The sequence below is a fragment of the Anabrus simplex genome, chromosome 1 (genome assembly GCF_040414725.1).
Source record: "Anabrus simplex isolate iqAnaSimp1 chromosome 1, ASM4041472v1, whole genome shotgun sequence".
In the NCBI taxonomy this organism is placed as follows: domain Eukaryota; kingdom Metazoa; phylum Arthropoda; class Insecta; order Orthoptera; family Tettigoniidae; genus Anabrus; species Anabrus simplex.
The window spans coordinates 810,323,902-810,344,592 of record NC_090265.1 but is presented as its reverse complement, the minus strand read 5'-3'; the positions used below and the strand labels follow the sequence as shown (position 1 = coordinate 810,344,592).

At 39.9% G+C, this 20,691-nt stretch overlaps 1 protein-coding gene across 2 annotated transcripts in view; it reads left to right on the top strand.

Moving 5' to 3' along the window:
- The first annotated feature begins 3,283 nt into the window (after positions 1–3,283).
- Caf1-55 (chromatin assembly factor 1 p55 subunit) overlaps positions 3,284–20,691 on the top strand; it is a 116,463-nt gene continuing 99,055 nt past the window's right edge. For both annotated transcript variants that reach the window (XM_067146902.2, XM_067146892.2), the window contains exon 1: positions 3,284–3,380. In XM_067146902.2, coding sequence (XP_067003003.1) covers positions 3,362–3,380 — 19 coding nt within the window. In that variant the 5' untranslated portion in view covers positions 3,284–3,361. The remainder of the gene's footprint in view (positions 3,381–20,691) is intronic.

The window sequence follows — 20,691 nt, the reverse complement described above, 5'->3', positions numbered from 1 at the left end:
AGTGAGATGGATTGGTGAAGGAGTGATACAGATAAAAATCATATAGTGTTCTATAGTTGCCACATAAATGATCACACGCTTGTTACTGGGTTTGCTGTCAATAAGCAGATAAAACATCTTATCATGGATTTTCGGGCAAAATCGCATAGATTGTGCAGACTTACAATTAGAGGGAAGTTCTTCAATTACAGTCTTATCTGTGCACATGCTCCAAATGAAGAGAAGAGCGACGAAGTTAGATCCATTTTACGATGAATTGGATGGAATTTATGTGTGCCCAAGAGCAGACTGTAAAACATTCTTCGGGGATTTGAATGGGAATATAGGAAAGGAAGACGAATACAGACCTTTTATTGGAAAATACAGCTTGCATGATATTACTAATGATATTGGAAACAGGCTTATACATTTTGCATCCTCGAGAAATATGGCAGTGGGAAATACAATTTTTAACCACAAGGGCATACATAAAATGACATGGAAGTCTCCAGATGGAAGTACTTTTGACCAAATTGACCACCTTCTAATAGAAGCAAGACACTACTCTTACTTAATGGATGTTAGAAGTTATAGGGGGGCCAATATTGACTCTGACCACAACCCTGTATTAAGAACTATTGGAAGTCGAATATCAAATGCAAGAAAGGTACGTGGATCTAATGCAAGAACGTTAAACAGTGCTGGGCTGAAGGAACCCGAAACTGCTTTCAGATATGCTAGCTTGTTTAATGAGGCCCTGACCGTTTAGCCTAATAGTGAGAGTATTGATGAAATCTGGAATAAAAAGACGCACTATTAAAAACTGCAAATTAAATTTTAAGTAGGGAAGAGAAAGTCTGGCACAACAGTTGATTTGATGAAGAGTGTGCACGGGCAACAACCTTACAAAATGAAGCATACAAGAGAACGCAACAGAGCAACCACACCCGAAAAGCAGTGGAAGAGTATAGAACTTCCAGAAGAGAAGTGATTGCACAAGAAAAAGAGACAGTATGAGAGGAAGGAATTAGAAAAATTGAGTGAAAATGACTGGAGAAGAATTTGTTAAACACTTTCACAAACTAGTTGCCAAGATATAGGTAGCTGAAACAGTCCCTGATGAATGGAATGTAGGTATCTCCTACCCGATACGTAAGAAAGGTGATATCATGATGTGTTCTAACTATAGAGGTATATGCTTATTATCCATTGCTTAATAAATATTTTCCAATATTCTCTTTTGCTGATTGGTACCTTACCTTAAAAATGCGGTTGGTGACTATCAATGCGGATTTCGCCAAGGAAGATCTACTATTGATCAGATCTTCGCAATCCACCAGATACTTGAAAAATGTAAAGAATTTGGAATTGATACACACCGTCTCTTCATTGACTTCAGTTCAGCCTATTACAGCATTGATAGAAGTAATTTCTATGTAGGAATGGAAGAGTTTGAGATCCCTAAGAAATTGAAAGCTACTATGGAAAATACTCGGAATCAAATTAAGATCCAGGTTATGTTATCAAGTGCTATAACGACCAAGAACGGAGTTAGGCAAGGAGATTCATTATCATGCCTTTTGTTCAATATAGTTTTGGAGAAAGTTTTCAGAGATGCGAGTATCAACACCATCTTATATAAATCAGTTCAAATTTTGGCATATGCAGATGATATTGATTTAATCGCAAGAACACTAAGAGCATTGAACTATGCTTTCACAAGCCTCGGAAAAGCAGCAAGAAAGATGAATTTACAGATTAATAAAGGAAAAACTAAGCACATGCCCGTAACCCGGAAAAACTACCCTAGTGGGTCTACTTCCATAGTAATTAGCTCGTATAATTTTGATGTTGTGTGGGGCTTTACCTACCTTGGAACAGAAGTTCATTCCAAGAACAATGTTAGTTCTGAAATCCAAAAACGTGTAATGTCTGCTAACAAGTGCTATCATGGCCTCAGAGTACATCTGAAGTCTAAGCTGCTGTTCAGGAAAACTAAAGTCCTGAAGTATATATTTTTAGTGAAGCCTGTATTAATATATGCTGCTGTGACCTGGACACTCTCAAAGTCTGATGAAAGACAGCTCGGTATATTTGTAAGAAGGATTTTTGAGGCAAATTTTTGGGCCAGTGGAACAAAATAGTGTCTCGAGAAGAATATGTAATCATGAATTGTATAATTTATATAACGAATTAAACAGTGTTAACTACATAAAGGTCAGAAGGTTGGTGTGGGCAAGACATATGCTGCGTGCTAACGACAGAATTATAAAAAACATATTTAAGTTAATGCAGTGCCAGAAGGAATCAGAAAAGTTGGCAGAGCAAAGTTAAGGTGGGACGAAGGGGTGAGAGGGAATGTAAAGATAATTGGAATCAAGAATATTGGAGGAGCTCTGCACTTAACAGGAAAGAACGGGGAAAACTACTTCAGAAGGCCAAGGCCCACAAAGGGTTGTCGCGCCAGTGTTGATGATGATGATGATGAATCATTTCCCTATAAGCCTTTAGTGGTTTTGATTCTGAACTTTACTAAAAAATCATAGCACACCGATCCATATCAACAATGCCACAGCAAACTTAGCAATGCCAATTTTATAATGCAATATATAATGAATAACATTTTATCTACGACAATAAGATCTGTAGTAAAACATCTGGGAGTAATATTTGTTATGAAAGTTGATTACCGTAATCATAAATTCACTGCAACTATGCAAAATAGTTTTTTTTGCCTCTGCTGAACATTTCAGCAAAATGGAGTTGGTTATGTTATGACACATACCAAATGTCATTCTCCGCCTTCTGTTTGTACGGTATTGTAATATATTTTTTGGATCTTTTGCAGGTCCTTTGGTTACTGTTCATTTTATGGAATTTCTGTTACTATCTGTAAATTATTTATTTATTCTCGATCCATAAAATAGTCCGATTTCTGAGTTCCCGTTTTCGTTTTGTAACACGTAATATTAACAAAATTATTTTCGTGGAGTTCTTGTTAAAGAAGTTTTACATGGATACCTTAACTAATTTCTCAAACATATATCTCCCTTCCTAATAAATGTTGAATTTTTTAAGCAAATGCTAAAGTTGAAAGGCTATTGTGTCTATATATTCTGCTGTTATGTCTTGTCTTGTTCTAAAGTAATTTTGTAATTTCATGCTGCTTGAGAAGATTTTATTGTTGAGCCATTGCCATCTAGTTAAGTTAAATACGGATACCGAAAGTAATTTTAACTCCAGCGTGTCTATTGCTTGTTTTTTGTTTATGCTTTGTAGCAACCTTGCTACTTGTCTGTTGTGAAAGCACTCCGATGAGCTTTGGCGCGAGGAATACTGAAGTGTTGGAGGAATTAGTTTGAAGTTTATTTGTGACTTGAATATGGGCGACAAGGATGGAGGTAATTCATTATTGATGATTATGTTATTACTGTTAATTCGGAGTAACCGAATATTGCTGACCACTTGTTCCTGTTATTATTGGTGGGTGTCTAATAGGACGCCGCTTTTTAGTCACGAGAGCAGGCCGGTAATTGTCTTCTTGCCGCGCGCTTGTAGCACACTTGCGGTCCATTACAAGTGATTTGGAGAGAGCGAGGTTTGTTATATGTGACGTACACGGAGCAACTTCTACTTTGTAATTTTAATTTTTTGTTGTTACCTAGATGAAAATTGTTATATGGCATAGTACAAGTTAAGGGCTAGATACTGAAGGTAGTTCTGACGTTTACATTTTTGTCGGTTTTCCGCAGGAGGGAAAGTTCGGTTTGCGAATTCTGTAGTAGTTTTCTTAAGTCTCGTGTTTTCAGTACCAGAACTGGTCAATATCATTGGTCAGTTCATGGTCCGTAGAGGGAAAAGGTGTGCTGTTTTAAAATGATCTTGTGAGTCTGTGGATGACTGGATTAGTTTAATTTAACCTCGTTAAAGTGAATTAATCAGAAGATTACTTATTAATGTTATGAACTTTTGAATTGTGTAAAAGAAAAAGTCTTAAGTGGAAAACTGTAGGTGTGAGTATTCATTTCCTCTTTAAGCTCAGGTTTGTATTAGTGATAAACATCGTGCCTTCATGGGCACCAGTGTACCCAGTACCACTGCTACCTCTGATGCCATACCAAGGCACTAGTGCTGCTGTACTACCAAGTACCCCGTCTCGGAGTAGCCCAACCCAGATCTCCACGGTTAATTTAGCACTTTTAGGGAAGTAGAGTAGACTTATTGGTGTGTTATAATGGTTAATGGTTGTGAATAGGTCGCTGCACAGTTTTGTCTAGTTCCTTCACAACCAGAACTATTGGACTTGCTTTAAAATTTCATCCATTTATTTAATCAAAAGACACTAGGAAGTATTTACATCCTGAGGGAAATAACCCCTCAAGGCCCAGTTTCACATTTATCTGCCATCTCTTATAGCTACCAAGCGAGTTGGCCATACGGTTAGAGTTGCACAGCTGTGAGCTTGCATTTGGGAGGTAGTGGGTTCAAATCCCAGTCGGCAACCCTGAAGGTGGTTTTCCGTGGTTTCCCATTTGCACACCAGGTAAATGCTGGGGATTGTGCCTTAATTAAGGCCACAGCTGATTTCTTTCTGCTCCTAACACTTTCCTGCCCCATTGCCACAGTAAGACGTATTTGTGTCGGTGTGATGTAAAGCAGACTGTAAACAAAAACAATCTCGTATAGCTAAGGGTTCAGGTCTCCGATATTTTTTAACCTAAAGAGCGAATTCTACCATGTCGAGCGAAAACTTAGATGCAAAAATAGATTTCTTCCACTTGTAAGTCATTAGTAAATGCAAATATTTGCCAAGCGCTTCAACTCTCTTGCTATGGTAGCCATGTTTATGATGTCATAGTTCATCCCTTCAACGATTGAAGGTTAGCTGTGATGGAACTGACATTACGAGCCAATATCTGACGTTTAAATTTAAATAAAAACGCAAACTAAGCACAGCATGGGTTTACAACAGAAAATGATCACATCACATATGTGGTTATGTACCATGAAACATGTAATTTGTATTATCATGTTGATACGATTCCGGGAAGAAAGGTTAGTCCGACAGCCTCTCTGTGGGTCGCCCGTTGTGAAATCGCAGCAGATCATTTGAAATGTACGGCTGGTGTAGAGATAGTGAAACTACAGAAAACAATCTTCAGGGCTGCCGATGATGCATTTCGAACCTACGATCTCTAGAATGCAAGCTACATATATATGGCCCGTACAACACATTTAGTTACACATTGCTATTGTTTCATCTTCTCTTTGTCGAAGCTATTTATGAGTAGATTACACTCAGGCATAGATATCAAGGAACAACTCTCATTATTGTTCCGTATTGAAGAAGACGTTTATGCCTAACGTCTTCTTCAATACGGAACAATAATGAGAGTTGTTACTTGTAATAGATTACACTCACCGTAACAACGGTATAGGCCTAATCAAAGTTTCACTTACCCGTAGGGTGGCGTGTCGCATTAGTGTCGATAATGTTATGAGATTTAATTTCCACCGAAAGCGATATTCTTATCTGTGGGCAAGTCGTGCTCATGCTTAGCCATATTTGAGTTATATGTAGGAAGACAAACAGCTGACTGGCGTTTGGCGCACGCACCGACGAAGTTCATTGGTAGTGATCAGGAAAGAATTGGGTAGAAATTCAGTAAGGTTTACATTACTTTTTTAGCATAAGGATGTAATATGTTGGAAATCGTAAGTGGAATATCTTGTAGAGGAGAGATGTGTTCACTACGATAGTTAAGAACCTACCCGCCGTCCCCCAGAAGTAATTTTGGTTTTATAACCTAATACAACTTATCACGCGCCATAGTTCATCGCCTAACTACGTTCCAGCATTTCGATTGGGTAAGACACAATAGGATATGATGTCACTCGTAGCAATGAAGTAAATGAATTCCGTTACCGACCCGTGCACAAGAAGCACACAACTGCCCAGACCAATGGAGGTGTCACACGGGATACTAGAGGCCTAGGGAGCGGCTTCTAACCTGGCGAAGCCCCCAGACCCCCTTTGCTTAATCCAGACCAATGGCTTTTTCACTGACCAATGGTCTAACCAATCCAGACCAATGGCTTTGTCACTGACAAATGGTCTAACCAATCCAGACCAGTGGTTTGTCATGCGGGATACTAGAGGTCTAGGGCCGCTTCGCGGCTTCTAACCTGGGGGCGTACGCCCTCAGACCCCCTTTGCTTCATCCAGACCAATGGTCTAACCTATCCAGACCAATGGCTTTGTCACGAGATTCGTAAAGTCAAAAGTAGTGCCGCTGCACAGGAATTAGTTCTTTATATGAACAGTTGGTAGCTCTGTCCACCGCATGATCAAGCCCTTTGCGAGATGCAAGCGAGAGAGAAACAAATGGCAGTGCAATCGCGCCTAGATGCGTGCGCTGGAAAATGTAACCTGTTCTGAACTTTTGCCAAGAGGGGCATGAAAGATACTTCTATTTCCATTTTCAAACGAATATTGAAACTTTAAACGAGTCCAGTTAAACACCGGCTGAACATTGTTTATGCAATGGAAGATCGTGCTTGATTTAGATGTTGTTTAGGTAGACATTGTCTAAGGCTTAAAACTAATGGGCCGATTGCAGAAATGGTATTTATACGGTGTCTACGGTTAAACAATGCCTACGTATGACTGCCACATTGCAGAGCCGTTATTTATCATTTAGACACTGTCTAAAACCGATGTTCAACTGGGTCATGTTTAAACACTGCTGAGAGCACTGTTTAACCTCAGATGAGAGGAGTGAATCACAATCAGAGGTTATGTACCATGAAATATGTAATTTGTATTATGTTGAGATGATTCCGGGAAGAAAGGTTAGTCCGACGGCCTCTCTGTGGTTTGCCCGCTGCTAAATTGCAGCAATTCATTTGACATGCACGGGGAGATGGATTTTAAAATACGGTTTCGTTTTTCAAGATTTGTTTCTTGAGACTGACAAAATGACAGTCCGGTAACTGTCGACTTGAATACAATTCTTGGCAACCGATATATTTTATTATATACATGGGTACTTTCATTGATCTGTCTCAGCTTTATCCTTCGCTTTGACAAAATGAAAGTGACTGAGGTATGAGTGATGCTAGTAATGCCATTCCTTCTGCAGCCAGTCCCTGCTATGAATGGTGTGAAAATATTGTTCATAGGGTCGGTTGATGCATGCATTTCAGTGGGCTTGGCAGACTGATATGTAATAGCAACTTCTGGCTTGGTGAGGAAAGCAACGGGAAACTACCTCACTCCTCATTTCCCTAGTACGCCTCTTCAGTGATGCCTAAGCCATCTATGACAGCTGATGGCGGAGCTGTTGAGGATCCAACCAGCTTTCGGGCTCAGGACTAAACATACATACACATATACATGGGGTAATTTCCATGGAATTATAGGTCACTTTGACTACATACATATCAGAATTACGTGTCCCGATCGTCAAAGGACTGTCACATACATCAACCGGGAGGGATTCACTTATATTTACTACCAAGTAAACACTAAGGGCCGATTGCAGAAACGATGACTAGTTTTAAGCTTTAGACAACGTCTACCTAAACAACGTCTAAAACAAGCATGGTCTTCCATTGCATAAACAATGTCCAGTCGATGTTTAACTAGATATCGCTTAAGTTCCAGTATTGGTTCAAAAATGGAGATAGAAGTATCTTTCATGCAACTCTTTGCATGTCACAACCAATGAAATTCGTCGGTGCGCGCGCCGAACACCAGTCAGCCGTTTGTCTTCCTACACATTACTCAAATATGGCTAAGCATGAGAATGACTTACCCACAGTAAAGAGTATCGCTTTCGGTGGAAATTAAATCTCTAATATTATCGACACTAAGCGACACGCCACCGTATGGGAAAGTGTAGATTTGATTATAACGTTACAGTGAGTATAATGTACTCATAAATACGGCAGCTTCGACGAAGTGAGGATGAAGCAATAGTAAAGTGTAGCCGAATGTGTTGTAAGATCGTAGGTTCGAAACGCATTATTGGCAGCCCTCAAGATTGTTTTTCGTAGTTTCCCTATTTTTACACCAGCAAATACTAGGGCTGTTATGTACACGTCTCTTCATCCCCAGTCCTCTTTAAACAATCGCCACCACTTGCCTTTTCCTATATGATAGTTGCCGAAAACTTACACGATTATTTATATATAAACCCCATACAACCTACTTTTTAATTTTCATTGTGTGCGTTTACTTGGTAGTAAATATAAGTGAATCCCTCCCAGTTGATGTATGTGACTGCCCTTTGACGATCGGGACATGTAATTCTGATATGTATGCAGTGGAAGTGACCCATAATTCCATGAAATTACCCCATGTATATAATAAATATCGCTTGCCAAGAATTGTATTCAAGTTGACAATTACCGGACTGTCCCTTTGTCAGTCTCAAGAAACAAGTCTCTCGAAAAGCTAAACCTTATTTTAAGATCTATCTCCCCGTATATGTCAAACAAATTGCTGCGATTTAGCAGCGTGCGACCCACAGAGAGACCGTTGGACTAACCTTTCTTCCCAGAATTGATTCAACATGATGATACAAATTATTTGTTTCATGGTACATAACCTCTGATTGTGATTCACTCCTCTCATTTGAGGTTAAACAGTGCTCTTGGCAGTGTTTAAACATGACCGGTTGAACATCGGTTTTAGACAGTGTCTTAAGTGATAAATAACGTCTCTCCAATGCAGCAGCCATACTTAGGCATTGTTTAACCGTAGACATCGTGTGAATACCATTTCTGCGATCGGCCCATAATAGTGAAAACTGACAAGTAGGTTGTATGGGGTTTACATATATATAATCGTATAAGTTTTCGGCAACTATCATATAGGAAAGGGCAAGTAGTGGTGATTATTGTTTAAAGAGGACTGGGGAAGAAGAGCCGTGGCCATAATAACAGCACTAGTATTTGCCTGGTGTAAAAATAGGGAAACTACGGAAAACAATTTTCACTGCTGCCGATAATGAGTTTCAAACCTACGATCTCCAGAATGCAAGCTACATCTATATGGCCCTTACAACACACTCGGTTACACATTACTATTGCTTCATCTTCCCTTCGTTGAAGCTACCGTATTTATGAGTAGATTACACTCACTGTAAGAACACCATAATGAAAGCTACACTTCCCCGTGTGGTGGAGTGTCGCTTTAGTGTCGATAATATTATGAAATTTAATTTCCACCGAAAGCGATACTTTTATCTGTGGACAAGTCATTCTCATGCTCAACCATATTTGAGTAATGTGTAGGAAGACACAGCTGACTGGCATTCGGCGCGCGCACTGACGAATTTCATTGGTTGCGACAAGCAAAGAGTTGCGTGAAAGATATTCTGTTTCCATTTTCAAACCAAAATTGAAATTTAAGCGATATCTAGTTAAACATCGACTGAACATTGTTTATGCAATGGAAGATCGTGCTTGATTTAGACGTTGTTTAGGTAGGCGAGGTCTAAGGCTTAAAACTAGTCATTGTTTCTGCAATCGGCCCTTGAAATCTAAAATACAGTTGTGCTGACAATAACGGAAGAGGTATCGTCTAAATAAACAGTTTTACAATATTTTTCATTTTGTATTGTATGCATTAATATTATATTATGTAACTACCACACATCTTGGTTATAATAGCCAGGCGGTCTAAAATTGGTAGGGGTGTGTGCCCATTGAAAAGTTTCTAGGGAGAACACTGGGTATGTCAGTATTCATTAATTGAAGTGTTTCAACTGTCGAACATATCGTGGATAGTGCACTACATCCTGCAAGCGCCATGACCAGTCACTTTTGAACTCAGCGGTTTCATTATTTTCACAGAATGTGGTAACAGTGGGCCAGACATGGTGCAAGCTGTATCAGAGACAATAGGAACTGCCCTAATGTCATAGTGTTGGTTTTAATTTTTCCATATAAATAGGAATACTTTTAGCGACAGGTTGGTGGTTCTCTGGCAAGCATAAAGGAAGTATCTCTACTCTCATCTACTTTAGGAATCCTTTCAAGTCATTTTGAATGATTTTCACCTTCCTAAAAATGCGAACTAGGTAGGAAATTGTAACCAAATCTAATCAAACCAGACCAATGGTCTTGTACTAGCCACCCCTAAGTTGGCAGCCTCATATAGCAAATTACGATGGCATGTGAGCTGTGTCATGTTGGATTTCTAACCTCTCTTTTGCATCAACGCTATTTAATTTTTACCAGATATCGTTTTGTGTCAGATATGCATAGGTCTTTGTATAGTCTGGCTTCCACAAATATTCTCTTCGATGTATGGGCATACATCTGATACAGATGTTGATTCCCATAGGGAAGCTGAAATATTTGTCCCGAATGAGTAAATTTATAATACCAATATAAATGGTCCATTATTGGACTTTATAAATTTTCCCAGCTAACGCATTCCTGGTTGCCAGTGCTTCGCCCCAGTGTGTTAAGTTGGGCTCATCAGTTGGTAAATAGCACACCCACAAAGACGCATGGCTAGTGCATACTGTGGAGGCCATTGTGTAGGCTACTTGGAGCTACCGGCAGTGCCAATGGACTATGAGAGAGTCTCATTACCAAAAATTGATGCCTGCCTGGTCATCAGATGATATAGATGTTGATTCTCAAAGGGAATCAGAAATATTTGTCCCGAATGAGTAAATTTGTAATACCAATATAAATGGTCCGTTATTGGACATTATAAATTTTCCAGCTCATTCCAAAGTCTCTCATAGTGCATTGGCACTGCCGGTGGCTCCAAGTAGCCTTCGTAGTAGCCTCCACGGTATGCACTAGGTATGCGTCTTGGTGGGTGTGCTATTTACCAACTGATGAGCCCAACTTAGCACACTGGGGTGAAACACTGGCAACCAGGAATCAGTTAGCTGGAAAATTTATAATGTCCGATAACGGACCATTTATATTGGTATTATAAATTTACTCATTCGGGACAAATATTTCAGAATCCCTATGGGAATCAACATTTATATCATCTGATGGCCAGACAGGCATCAGTTTTTGGTAATGAGACAAAGGGCCAAATTCATAGACAGCACTTATACATAAGTGCCCCTTATAAACCAGGTTTCAGGCCAAATTCATAGTCAGCACTTTTACATTCTTGGAACCCTTAAGTAATAAGGGATCACTTATAATAAGCATTCACTTATGAGTTTACATTTCATAGACAGCACTTAAAGAGCACACTCATTGATACAGTAAGTATCACTGGAGATGTGGCAATGGTGTATATTAAGCCCATGCTTCCTGGATTGTGTAGTTCTGGCTACTGAATAGTGGGATTGATGATCTATTGTGTTTTGTTTATCAAAGGACATCGCACAACTGCGTGCAAAATTTTATGAAGTTAAAAGATCGTCTATATTGTATTTGGTTATCAGAATGGATAACAAAATAGCGAGCTGAGATGGCACCTGCAAGAACTTGTGTCGAAGTACATGCACATAATATAGAACAAGTAGACAGACACAGTTTCTCATCAGAATATGAATGATGTGAGAAAAACTTGTTGTGGACAATGCAAACTACGCAAATGCCCAGAGTCTAATTTTCTTCTTAATATAATATGTTTATAGTTATCCAGGTGCTTGAACCTATACAAATATTCATCCAAATGTAGAATATCTAGCCTTACAACACTTTTAATGATTTGACAAATATATCCGTAGCTGTTACGTTGTAATAGGCCTAATTACTCCCCCATTAAAATGTAAATATGTTTTGATGTGCGATGCCATAATTTCAGAAACTTCTGATATAATCCGGCAAGCGATTGATTGACTAACCTGATATAATTAGCACAAATCAACCTTAAAATAAATGGTAGTTGTGCAACACGTTCATTTTTCTTATAACTCGGTATAGTTCTTTACTATTCCTTAGGCCTACAGTCTTCATAACTTATCAACTAGTAACACATTTCCAATTAAGCGAAATACCGGTAGGCCTAACAATGATGATGACGATGATGATAATAATAATAACCTGAAATTAAGAGGTGGCAAAAATCTCAAAACAATATCTTCATTAATGGTGAGGTAGTGCGTCCTCTAGAGGTTATGTTCTCTCTCTCAATCAAAGGAACAAGAATATTCATATACCGAGCTCGATAGCTGCAGTCGCTTAAGTGCGGTCAGTATCCAGTATTCGGGAGATAGTGGGTTCGAACCCCACTGTCGGCAGCCCTGAAGATGGTTTTTTGTGGTTTCCCATTTTCATACCAGGCAAATGTTGGGGCTGTACCTTAAGGCCACGGTCACTTCCTTCCCAGTCCTAGCCCTTTCCTGTCCCATTGTCGCCGTAAGACCTATCTCTGTCGGTGCGACATGAAGCCAATAGCAAAAAAAACAAAAATTCATAACTCTCACTTTACTAAAATGAAACCTTCTTTAAATTGTTGATCACATTACATTTCAACAGGATTTTCCATCTCTACTGTGTGCACGGAAAATATTCTGTGAATGAAATGCAACATATTCAGCAAAATCATCCTCCATCTTGCTGCAACATAAGTGAGTCACTTACGTGTGTGTGGGAGCTCCACTTGTAGCAATAAGTGGGACGCTTAAGTAGGTAATATGAAACATGGCTTATAAGGAGTACTTGTGTATAAGTGCTGTCTATGAATTCGGCCCGTAAACTCATAAAAAGTGAATACTTATTTTAAGTGATCCCTTATTGCTTAAGGGGTTCCACTTATGTATAAGTGCTGACTATGAATTTGGCCCAAAAAGGCACTGCTGGTGGCTCCAAGTAGCCTACGCAATGGCCTCCACGGTATGCACTAGCCATGCATCTTGGTGGGTGTGCTATTTACCAACTGATGAGCCCAACTTAGCACACTGGGGCAAAACGCTGGCAGCCAGGAATGAGAGCTGGAAAATTTATAATGTCCAATAACGGACCATTTATATTGTGTGTGCATATGTCGGATACCCATTTTGTTTCACTGAATGAAAACTTCCATTTTGTTTCACTGAATGAAAACTTCTGGAGAGCAAATTATTATTATTATTATTATCATTTCAAAGTAGAAACTTACCATGAATCACGTTTGAAAGCTGTTGTGTGTATTCGGCATAGGGTTTAAATGTTGCCAGCATGGATACAGGCCAGCATCGCATTTTTTATGGGAATTGCTATGAGAGGAACTGTGATACTGCCTGACTTGATGTAGAAAAAGCTCAGGACCACATTTATCTTTTTACTTCGAGAAAACATTGAAATTCTTAACTTCAGAGGTGTCCCAGGAGGCAAACACTGATGATATATCAATCGGAGCTTTCACGGCCGGCATTGTAAATCACCACAAAGTTTACACAAGGAGTAATTTTAATACCACCTATTCAATACAATTTATTCCACTATTGTGTGGTCAAATACACATAGAAATTACCAGAATTTTAAAGGTACATGTTTCACCCACTATTTATTGGGCATCATCAGCCTCGTTCAATCTTAAAACACACACTGGGCTGAGGAATCTTAACAATTTACAAAAAAAGTATTGATGAACACTTACAGGTGTTGATACTGCGGTTGCATAATGATTACAGCACAAAAAATATTGAATAAAATAGATGCATATACTAAAATCACTTTGAAAAATTAAAACGTTCGTCTAAAAATAATTGTCACATTGTATTTTAAAAATAATCCATGTCTGACACTGAAATAGATCTTTTTGATAAAAAGCTTGAACAATATATATCACGCCTGGGGAACAGATATCAAAACCAAGGCTTCATGAGATAAGAATAATACAGTTAAAAGATACAGTATTTGATGAAGTTGAAGGCTAATATTTAAAATTAGGATGAAAATAATAAAAAAAAAATAAAAACACTGATCCGTGTTGAACTAATAAATACAATACAATTGAATAGGTGGAACATCTTTCTCTTTTTAGAAAAAAGTGAAAATACGTAGTTAAATTGGGGGCGGTATAGATTAAGACATCTTGGAATGTTGGATAAAAATCGTATGTCTCTGCTAGCAGTGTGTGTTAATCGACTGATGATTTATCTGCTTGTCCCAGCCGGGTGCCAGTTGTGCTCCTTCAATCGTGTGGTGATCCTGTGTTTTGTAGTGCCTATGTATACCTGGCCGCAGCTGCTCAGGATCTTGTAGAAAACTGCTGTGGAGAGTGAATGGCGCTTGTCTTTGGGGGACCGAAGTAGTTCCTGGATTTTTTTCGTTGGCCTATATCTAGTTTTTACCTCATGGAACTCCAGTAGCCTCTCTATTCTGTCAGTTGTTTTCCCAGTATACAGCAGAAAAGCTTTGGCTGCTGGCCGCTCCTCTTCTTTCTCGCCGTTTGTTGGATATCTGGGATGGAGTGCTCGTTGGATATCTTTATGGGTGTACCCGTTCGCGAGTAGGGCCATATTTAGGTGGCTGAGCTACTCGTTTAAATGCTGAGGTTGACAAATTCTCCTAGCACGGTTGGCTAGCGTCTTGAGACAGTGTACCGCAAGCCGACCCACACAGACTGCTATTTTCAGAAGACGTCCAACCACCACCCACGACAAAATTAGAGTGATTAAGACACCAGCCACGATTTATACACTAATGAGCACATTATGACCACTCCAGTGCAAGAAAATTTAGTGTGCTTGGAGCGGGGAGAGTAATATCTGACGTGCTGGTAGCATTATATATTTAGGGCTGGTCCACAGGCTTGCTGTTAGTAGTGTCTCCAATGTCAGAATGGGAAAAGCGACCAATCTCTCAGTGTCTGATAGAGGGAAAACTGTGGTGTATTGGTACCAGTATCTGTGAAACTGTGGTTTGTAGGCTACTCTCATGCTGCTATTGTGAGCATGTATTGAAAGTGGTTCAGTGATGGATAAACAGCGATGCATCATCTAGCTGTGTGTCGACGGCGGCTCTTTGATGCCAGAGACCAATGGAGGCTGTCGCGCATGGTTCAAAGCAGCTGTGGAGCCACAGTCGAGAAATAGCCAACTGGAAAAACGACCTGTTGTACCCCAACACTGGCTGCGCTCCACTGAAAGCAGCGCATGCAGTGGGCACAAAATCATCACTGTTGGACTGTGGATGACTGGAAAAAGGTCACCTGATCCGATGAATCCAGGTGGTTGATCACATTGACGTCCGAGTGTGTGTATGCGGATTTCCATCCGAGGTTATGGCATGTGGGTGATGTTTCCATGGGACATTAACTGGGGCCCAACATTCTGGAACACCAATCCCTAACAGGTATTCATTATCTGGTCACTGGGAACATAGTCCATCCATTCATGTAAACTGTGTTCCGTGATAGTCACGGCCACTTCCAACAAGACAATGTGCCATGTCTCACTGCCAAGATAGAAGCGGTTTAGTGTTGCCCAGCAGTGTTCGCCAACTGGAGAACCTGCTGTTGTGTTTGTGGTACCAGATTCACCAGGAGGCCTTCCGCCGCTTCGTTGAGTTGATGCCTCACTGAGTAGCTGCGGTTCTTCTGGCTAAAAGGAGTCCTACATTGTATTAAGTAGCTTGTCATAATGTGATGGCTCATTGTGTATTAGCACAAGTAACTTCATGTGGAAACGAAGGACAGTGTTCACATGTTTGAGACGAGAAGTGGAGTTCAGGAATTAAGTTGCTTGTCCTCGCTACTAGTAATCATTGTGATCGACAGCCATGTTAAAGGAGATAGATTTGGCGCTACTGCCATGGTATTTGCATATGGTTACTTCCGGTTTTCCAGTCTATCAAAACACGAAATGTAACACTCTTACAGCACGCTGTAACATAATGTGAGCTGTGCCATGTTGTATTCTTAACCTCTTTTGTAAACTAGTTTGTAAAGTTCTACCGATAATTGGCTAGTCCATTGGTCTGGAGGGTGTAAACCCCCAGGTTTGAGCTGCAAAGTGGCTCACAGGCCACTAGTAAGCCCTGTGACAGTACTGGCTAGTGACAAGAATATGAGATCAGCACAGAGTGACTGAGTTGACATTGAACAAAAATGGCTTCCTTTTTAACAAAGGGAATTTTTGCAAGTTTGAACTCGATATAAACTGAAGAAAAACAGATTGCTTGACAAGCTCAGGGAGTGAAAAAGTGAAATTGGGGTAACGCTTGAAATTGTCAAACGCTTCAAATATCCTTTGTAATATACCACCATCATCATTTATCCACTCCAGCAAGCTGGGTGAGGGGGATTGACGAGCCTTTTCCAGTTCGTCCTGTCCATTCACAACTGTTAGTTGAAATCATGTTTTGCAGTGTCTTTGAAAATTTGATTTTCCCATCCATCACGAGGTCTCCCTCTGGGCCTTTTACTAACAGTACTCCTTTCATCCTAGTATCCTATTTGGAGCCATCCTCATATATCCATACCATCCTAATCTACTTAATTCTGAGGTTTCCAACAGACTCTTGACCAACCCAAGCTGTTATCAGATATTCTCATTCTGTATTTTGTTTCTCCTTGGCTTTTGGAGACAAGAATGAAGGAACTTCATTTCAGCGGCCTGTAGGTCGCTTTTTACAGGTCCAGTCAAAGTTGTTGCTTTCAGTCCATATATTACAATTGGTACAAAATATGTTTTGTACAGTGTGATCTTGAAAACTCAAGGAAATGTATTGTTCGAAAGTAGTTGACAAATGAAGTGGTGGAAGTTTGGTGTAGTTTGTACGGTATTGTGTATTTCTTGGTTTATGGTACTGTCAGAAGAAACAAAGCTCCCTGAGTACTTGGAGATCTTGTGTGTTTAGTTTTGTTAGTCACCTGCTTTGAGATGAAAATTTCCCTCATGTAGTAAAGCTCTCTGACAAGATGTCCTAGAAGCTGCAAGTCCTAGGTCGAGTATCAAGAAGATGAAATGTGACATCTGAAGTGAATCTGTCTCCAACCAGGACTTTATCAGATTATCGGAATCACAGTTGAAGCAGTTAGTCATCCTGAAAGAGTGGTGCTAACTAGAACACCTAAGGTTTACTTTGAAAGGCAGATAGTTGAAGGAAGTTCAAGAGTTAAAGTGACGGTTGAATGAAACTGGTGTGAAATAATGCCATTGTGGTAGACATAAAAGCAAGATTAGTGGCAAAACTGAGTTAATAAAAAAACTTGATCTGTTCTCCTTTTTTCGGAACATCAACCATGTGTTGATCGCCCTGCATAGACTTCTTCTTGTCGAGACATAGGGCCTATTCCCCGTCCACCATAACTTCCAAATTAGGCTGAGCAGCGAGCACAATAATAGAGATCACTCGTAAGGCAGTAACAGCCGACCAGCATCTGATATCACATGCTGTCCATGAATTGGGAGTAGGTGGAAAGGCTGTAGTCAGGAGGAAGGAGGGACGCAAGTAATACACTGTTACAAAGTGTGTTAGCATCAGTCAACTTGGTGAATGTTCACAAAGCTTTAAGAAAACTCATCTGCTCTCTCTCTCTCTCTTTTTCTCTCATACCACAGTTGAGTGCACTGCATGCACCTTGAGCAGTCACTTGCAGTCATCCTCCATTGAGCTTAATGACAGGAAATCTGTTATCAAAGAAGCCAGTTTGATCAGTACTGCAACAGTGGACGCAATTGGTGTGTATCATGGCCAGGGCTCAAAATCCTGTGCGCCAGGTGGCCATGGTGACTGAAAACATGAGTCTCATCTAGGTTTTCTGACTTTGGTATCCCCAGTTTTCACCTGCCAGTAGATCTGATTTTTTGTGTGAATGGATAGATTAATCTCAAATTACAATAAATTCAATACTGGATAAAGTCTTCCACATTTACCTTGAATTACAAATGTATTTAGTTTTGTTGAGTTATGAATGTGCAATTACAAGGGTAGAATAGTAGTAGTACCAGTTCTTTTCTTCAAGCTGACAAAGAAAGGTTTGGTGCAAGATAGAGCAAAACACCTGGAGGAAAGGTTTCTCAGGAGTAATGTAATCTTAGTATTGAAATGTGTACTAGGGTGTTTGGTACTTTTACCTGGCCATAAGGGAAGGAACTGGAATTTTGGAGAAAAGCAGATCAAAATATTGGTGCAGCATTTTAAGAACCGATTTGTGGGTTCTACCATAGACTTTGAATAAGTAAAGCAAATCACTCTAAACGAGTGATGTGAATTCAAAGTGTGTGGCAGGGGTATAAATTTAGGCAGGCTTTTGAGCAAAGTTGTGTCAAAGGACAGATTTTCAGTTTTAGGCAAGTTGCTTTGTAATATGTCAGTGTTATATGCTTTTGAGTGTTTCTTGTGATCATTTTGTTTAATGAACCTAGTAAATACAGTTCAAGCTTTAATGGGGTGGGACAGCTTCATCAATAGAGAATTTTGATCCATCCGGAATGGTAAACAATTTGTGTATCATTGCTCAAACTATAGTACGCGAACCTTTTCTTGAGCCGTGAGCTCCATAGTGCACAATGGGAACTGGTTTTCAGCCCACTGAAATGCATGCATCAACCAACTCTATGAGCAACATTTTCACATCATTTGTAGCAGGGACTGACTGCAGAAGGAATGGCATTACTAGCATTGCTCATACCTCAGTCACTTTCATATTGTCAAAGATAAGACAGACACAGATCAATAAAAGTAACAAAATTGCTGTAGCCTATACCAGAAGACATAGTGCACTGTAAACACTAGGTCTCGCCAGCAAAGGTATAACGTAACTGTCCCTATCAGTATTTATGACATCCACCAGTAATAAGTTACCAGATGGCTGCACAACCTAACCGGTCACGGTTTGTAATTTTGATACAACCTAGGACCTCGATCATTTTGTCACTAACAGTAACCTAACCGTTCTTATCAGTAATTTTGACATTGACTGTAATAAGTATTAAGCCTTTTCTGCGATTCTATTTCTGTATTCACATCATGAAAACAAGGTCAAATATGTTATCTGTGGAACCTCTCTCTTAATCATCACAAGATCAGATAGCACTTCGCCTACTATAATTCTTTGGGTTCTGCTTTGTAGAAATGTTGCCACCCATCCAAGCACTCTTTCTTTTTTTTTTGTCTAGTCTGGATGTACCCTGTCAAAAACCATGGGTAGGCTAATACCATCCAGTCCATTTGACCTCCTGCATCTAAAATATGTGCTATATGTCATTGGAATCCTGTAAGTTGAGCACACACTGCCTTCTATCAAACCAGTTTTTAATTTTTTAAATGTCTATCAGAAAGAATGTTTTACGAATTTGTATGGAACTCGTGTCTAGCTGACTGGCCTGTAGTTACTTACTGTGTTTATCACACTTTCCTTTGTATACTGGGGCTACTATATCAACTCATTAAGTTGGTATAGCTACTTCATGCAAACAGTTGTCAGACAAGTAATTCAGATATGGTACTACACTGAGTGGCACAAAACTGCAACACTTCAATTTCTTTCAAAACTGGAATTTATTTTAAATTTGACACTTTTATGACACTAATCCACTATCTTATGATAGAATATTGTGGTACGGTCCCATCTAAGTGTCTAACAATGAAAAAAAGACTATTATAAACAAATTGAACAAATTAAGTCAGATATGCACATTTCAAGGAAATATTGAGTAAGCTCATAAACGTAATGCATTTCTGTTTTGATGTTATGCACTTCACACACCTCAGAGATGATCTCGGGGACCTCTCTTCGCATCTTCAAAAAGGTGTATTACCAGTGATGGCATTCATCCTTTCAGGCATGCTCCTGATTATTGTGGTAATGTCCTGTTGAGGAATCCTCTCCCATTCTTCCAGGAGGGCGTTCTGTAGGTCCAGTAGGATGTCTGGATAGTGCTGACAGGCTTTTCTCCCTAGCTGGTCCCAAACGTACTCAATAGGATTCAGATCAGGTCTTCGAGCAGGCCAAGCTATAGCACGAATTCCTGTTTCATCCAAGAACTCTTGCGCAATTCTTGCAACATGTAGGCATGCATTAGTGCAAAATCATCACCAATAAATGGGACGAAAGGCACAACATGCTTTAGAAGGATTTCCTCCATATACCGAGGTGCGGTAAGGCTCCCATTTTCTACAAAGACCAAATCCGTCCTTGCAGCTGTATGGATTCCTGCCCACACCATCACGGAATCACCATAAAAAGGCGTCCTGAAAGAGAATGCCTTCTCCAGATTCTCTTGTGTCAGGTGATCGGAAGCCAAATCTCGACTCATCGGTGAACAACACTTGATCCCATTGTTGTACTGTCCAGCCAAGATGTTCCCTTGCAAAATGTAGTCAAGCTGTGCGATGCTCTCTGGTGAGTTTCAGACCTGTAGCAGATCTTTTGGACTTAGGATTGGCTTCTTCCAGTCTTCTTCGAACGGTTCTCTCACTAATGTTGACCCCTTGAACTTTGAGTCGATTTCGTGCTTCAACGGCGGTGGTGTGATGGTTGCAGAGAACTTGAAGTTGTAAGTAGCAGTCGCATCTCTTTGATGTTGCTCTTCTCGGGCCTGATCCTTTTCCCTGTACCTTCGTACGGTTATGGAAGTCGTGGAAGGTGTAGTCCTCAACACTTCTGCAACGTAATGCATGCTGGGACCATCTTCTACCAAAGCAACAGCTTTCGCAGCTTGTTCAGGGCTTAATGGCATGTTTACTCTAGAATGCTGATTGATACAATCACAGAAAGATCCTACAAACACATATGATTGAAAGGGGAACAACTAAAGGTACAACAATAAGTGCTACAAGAGCTGG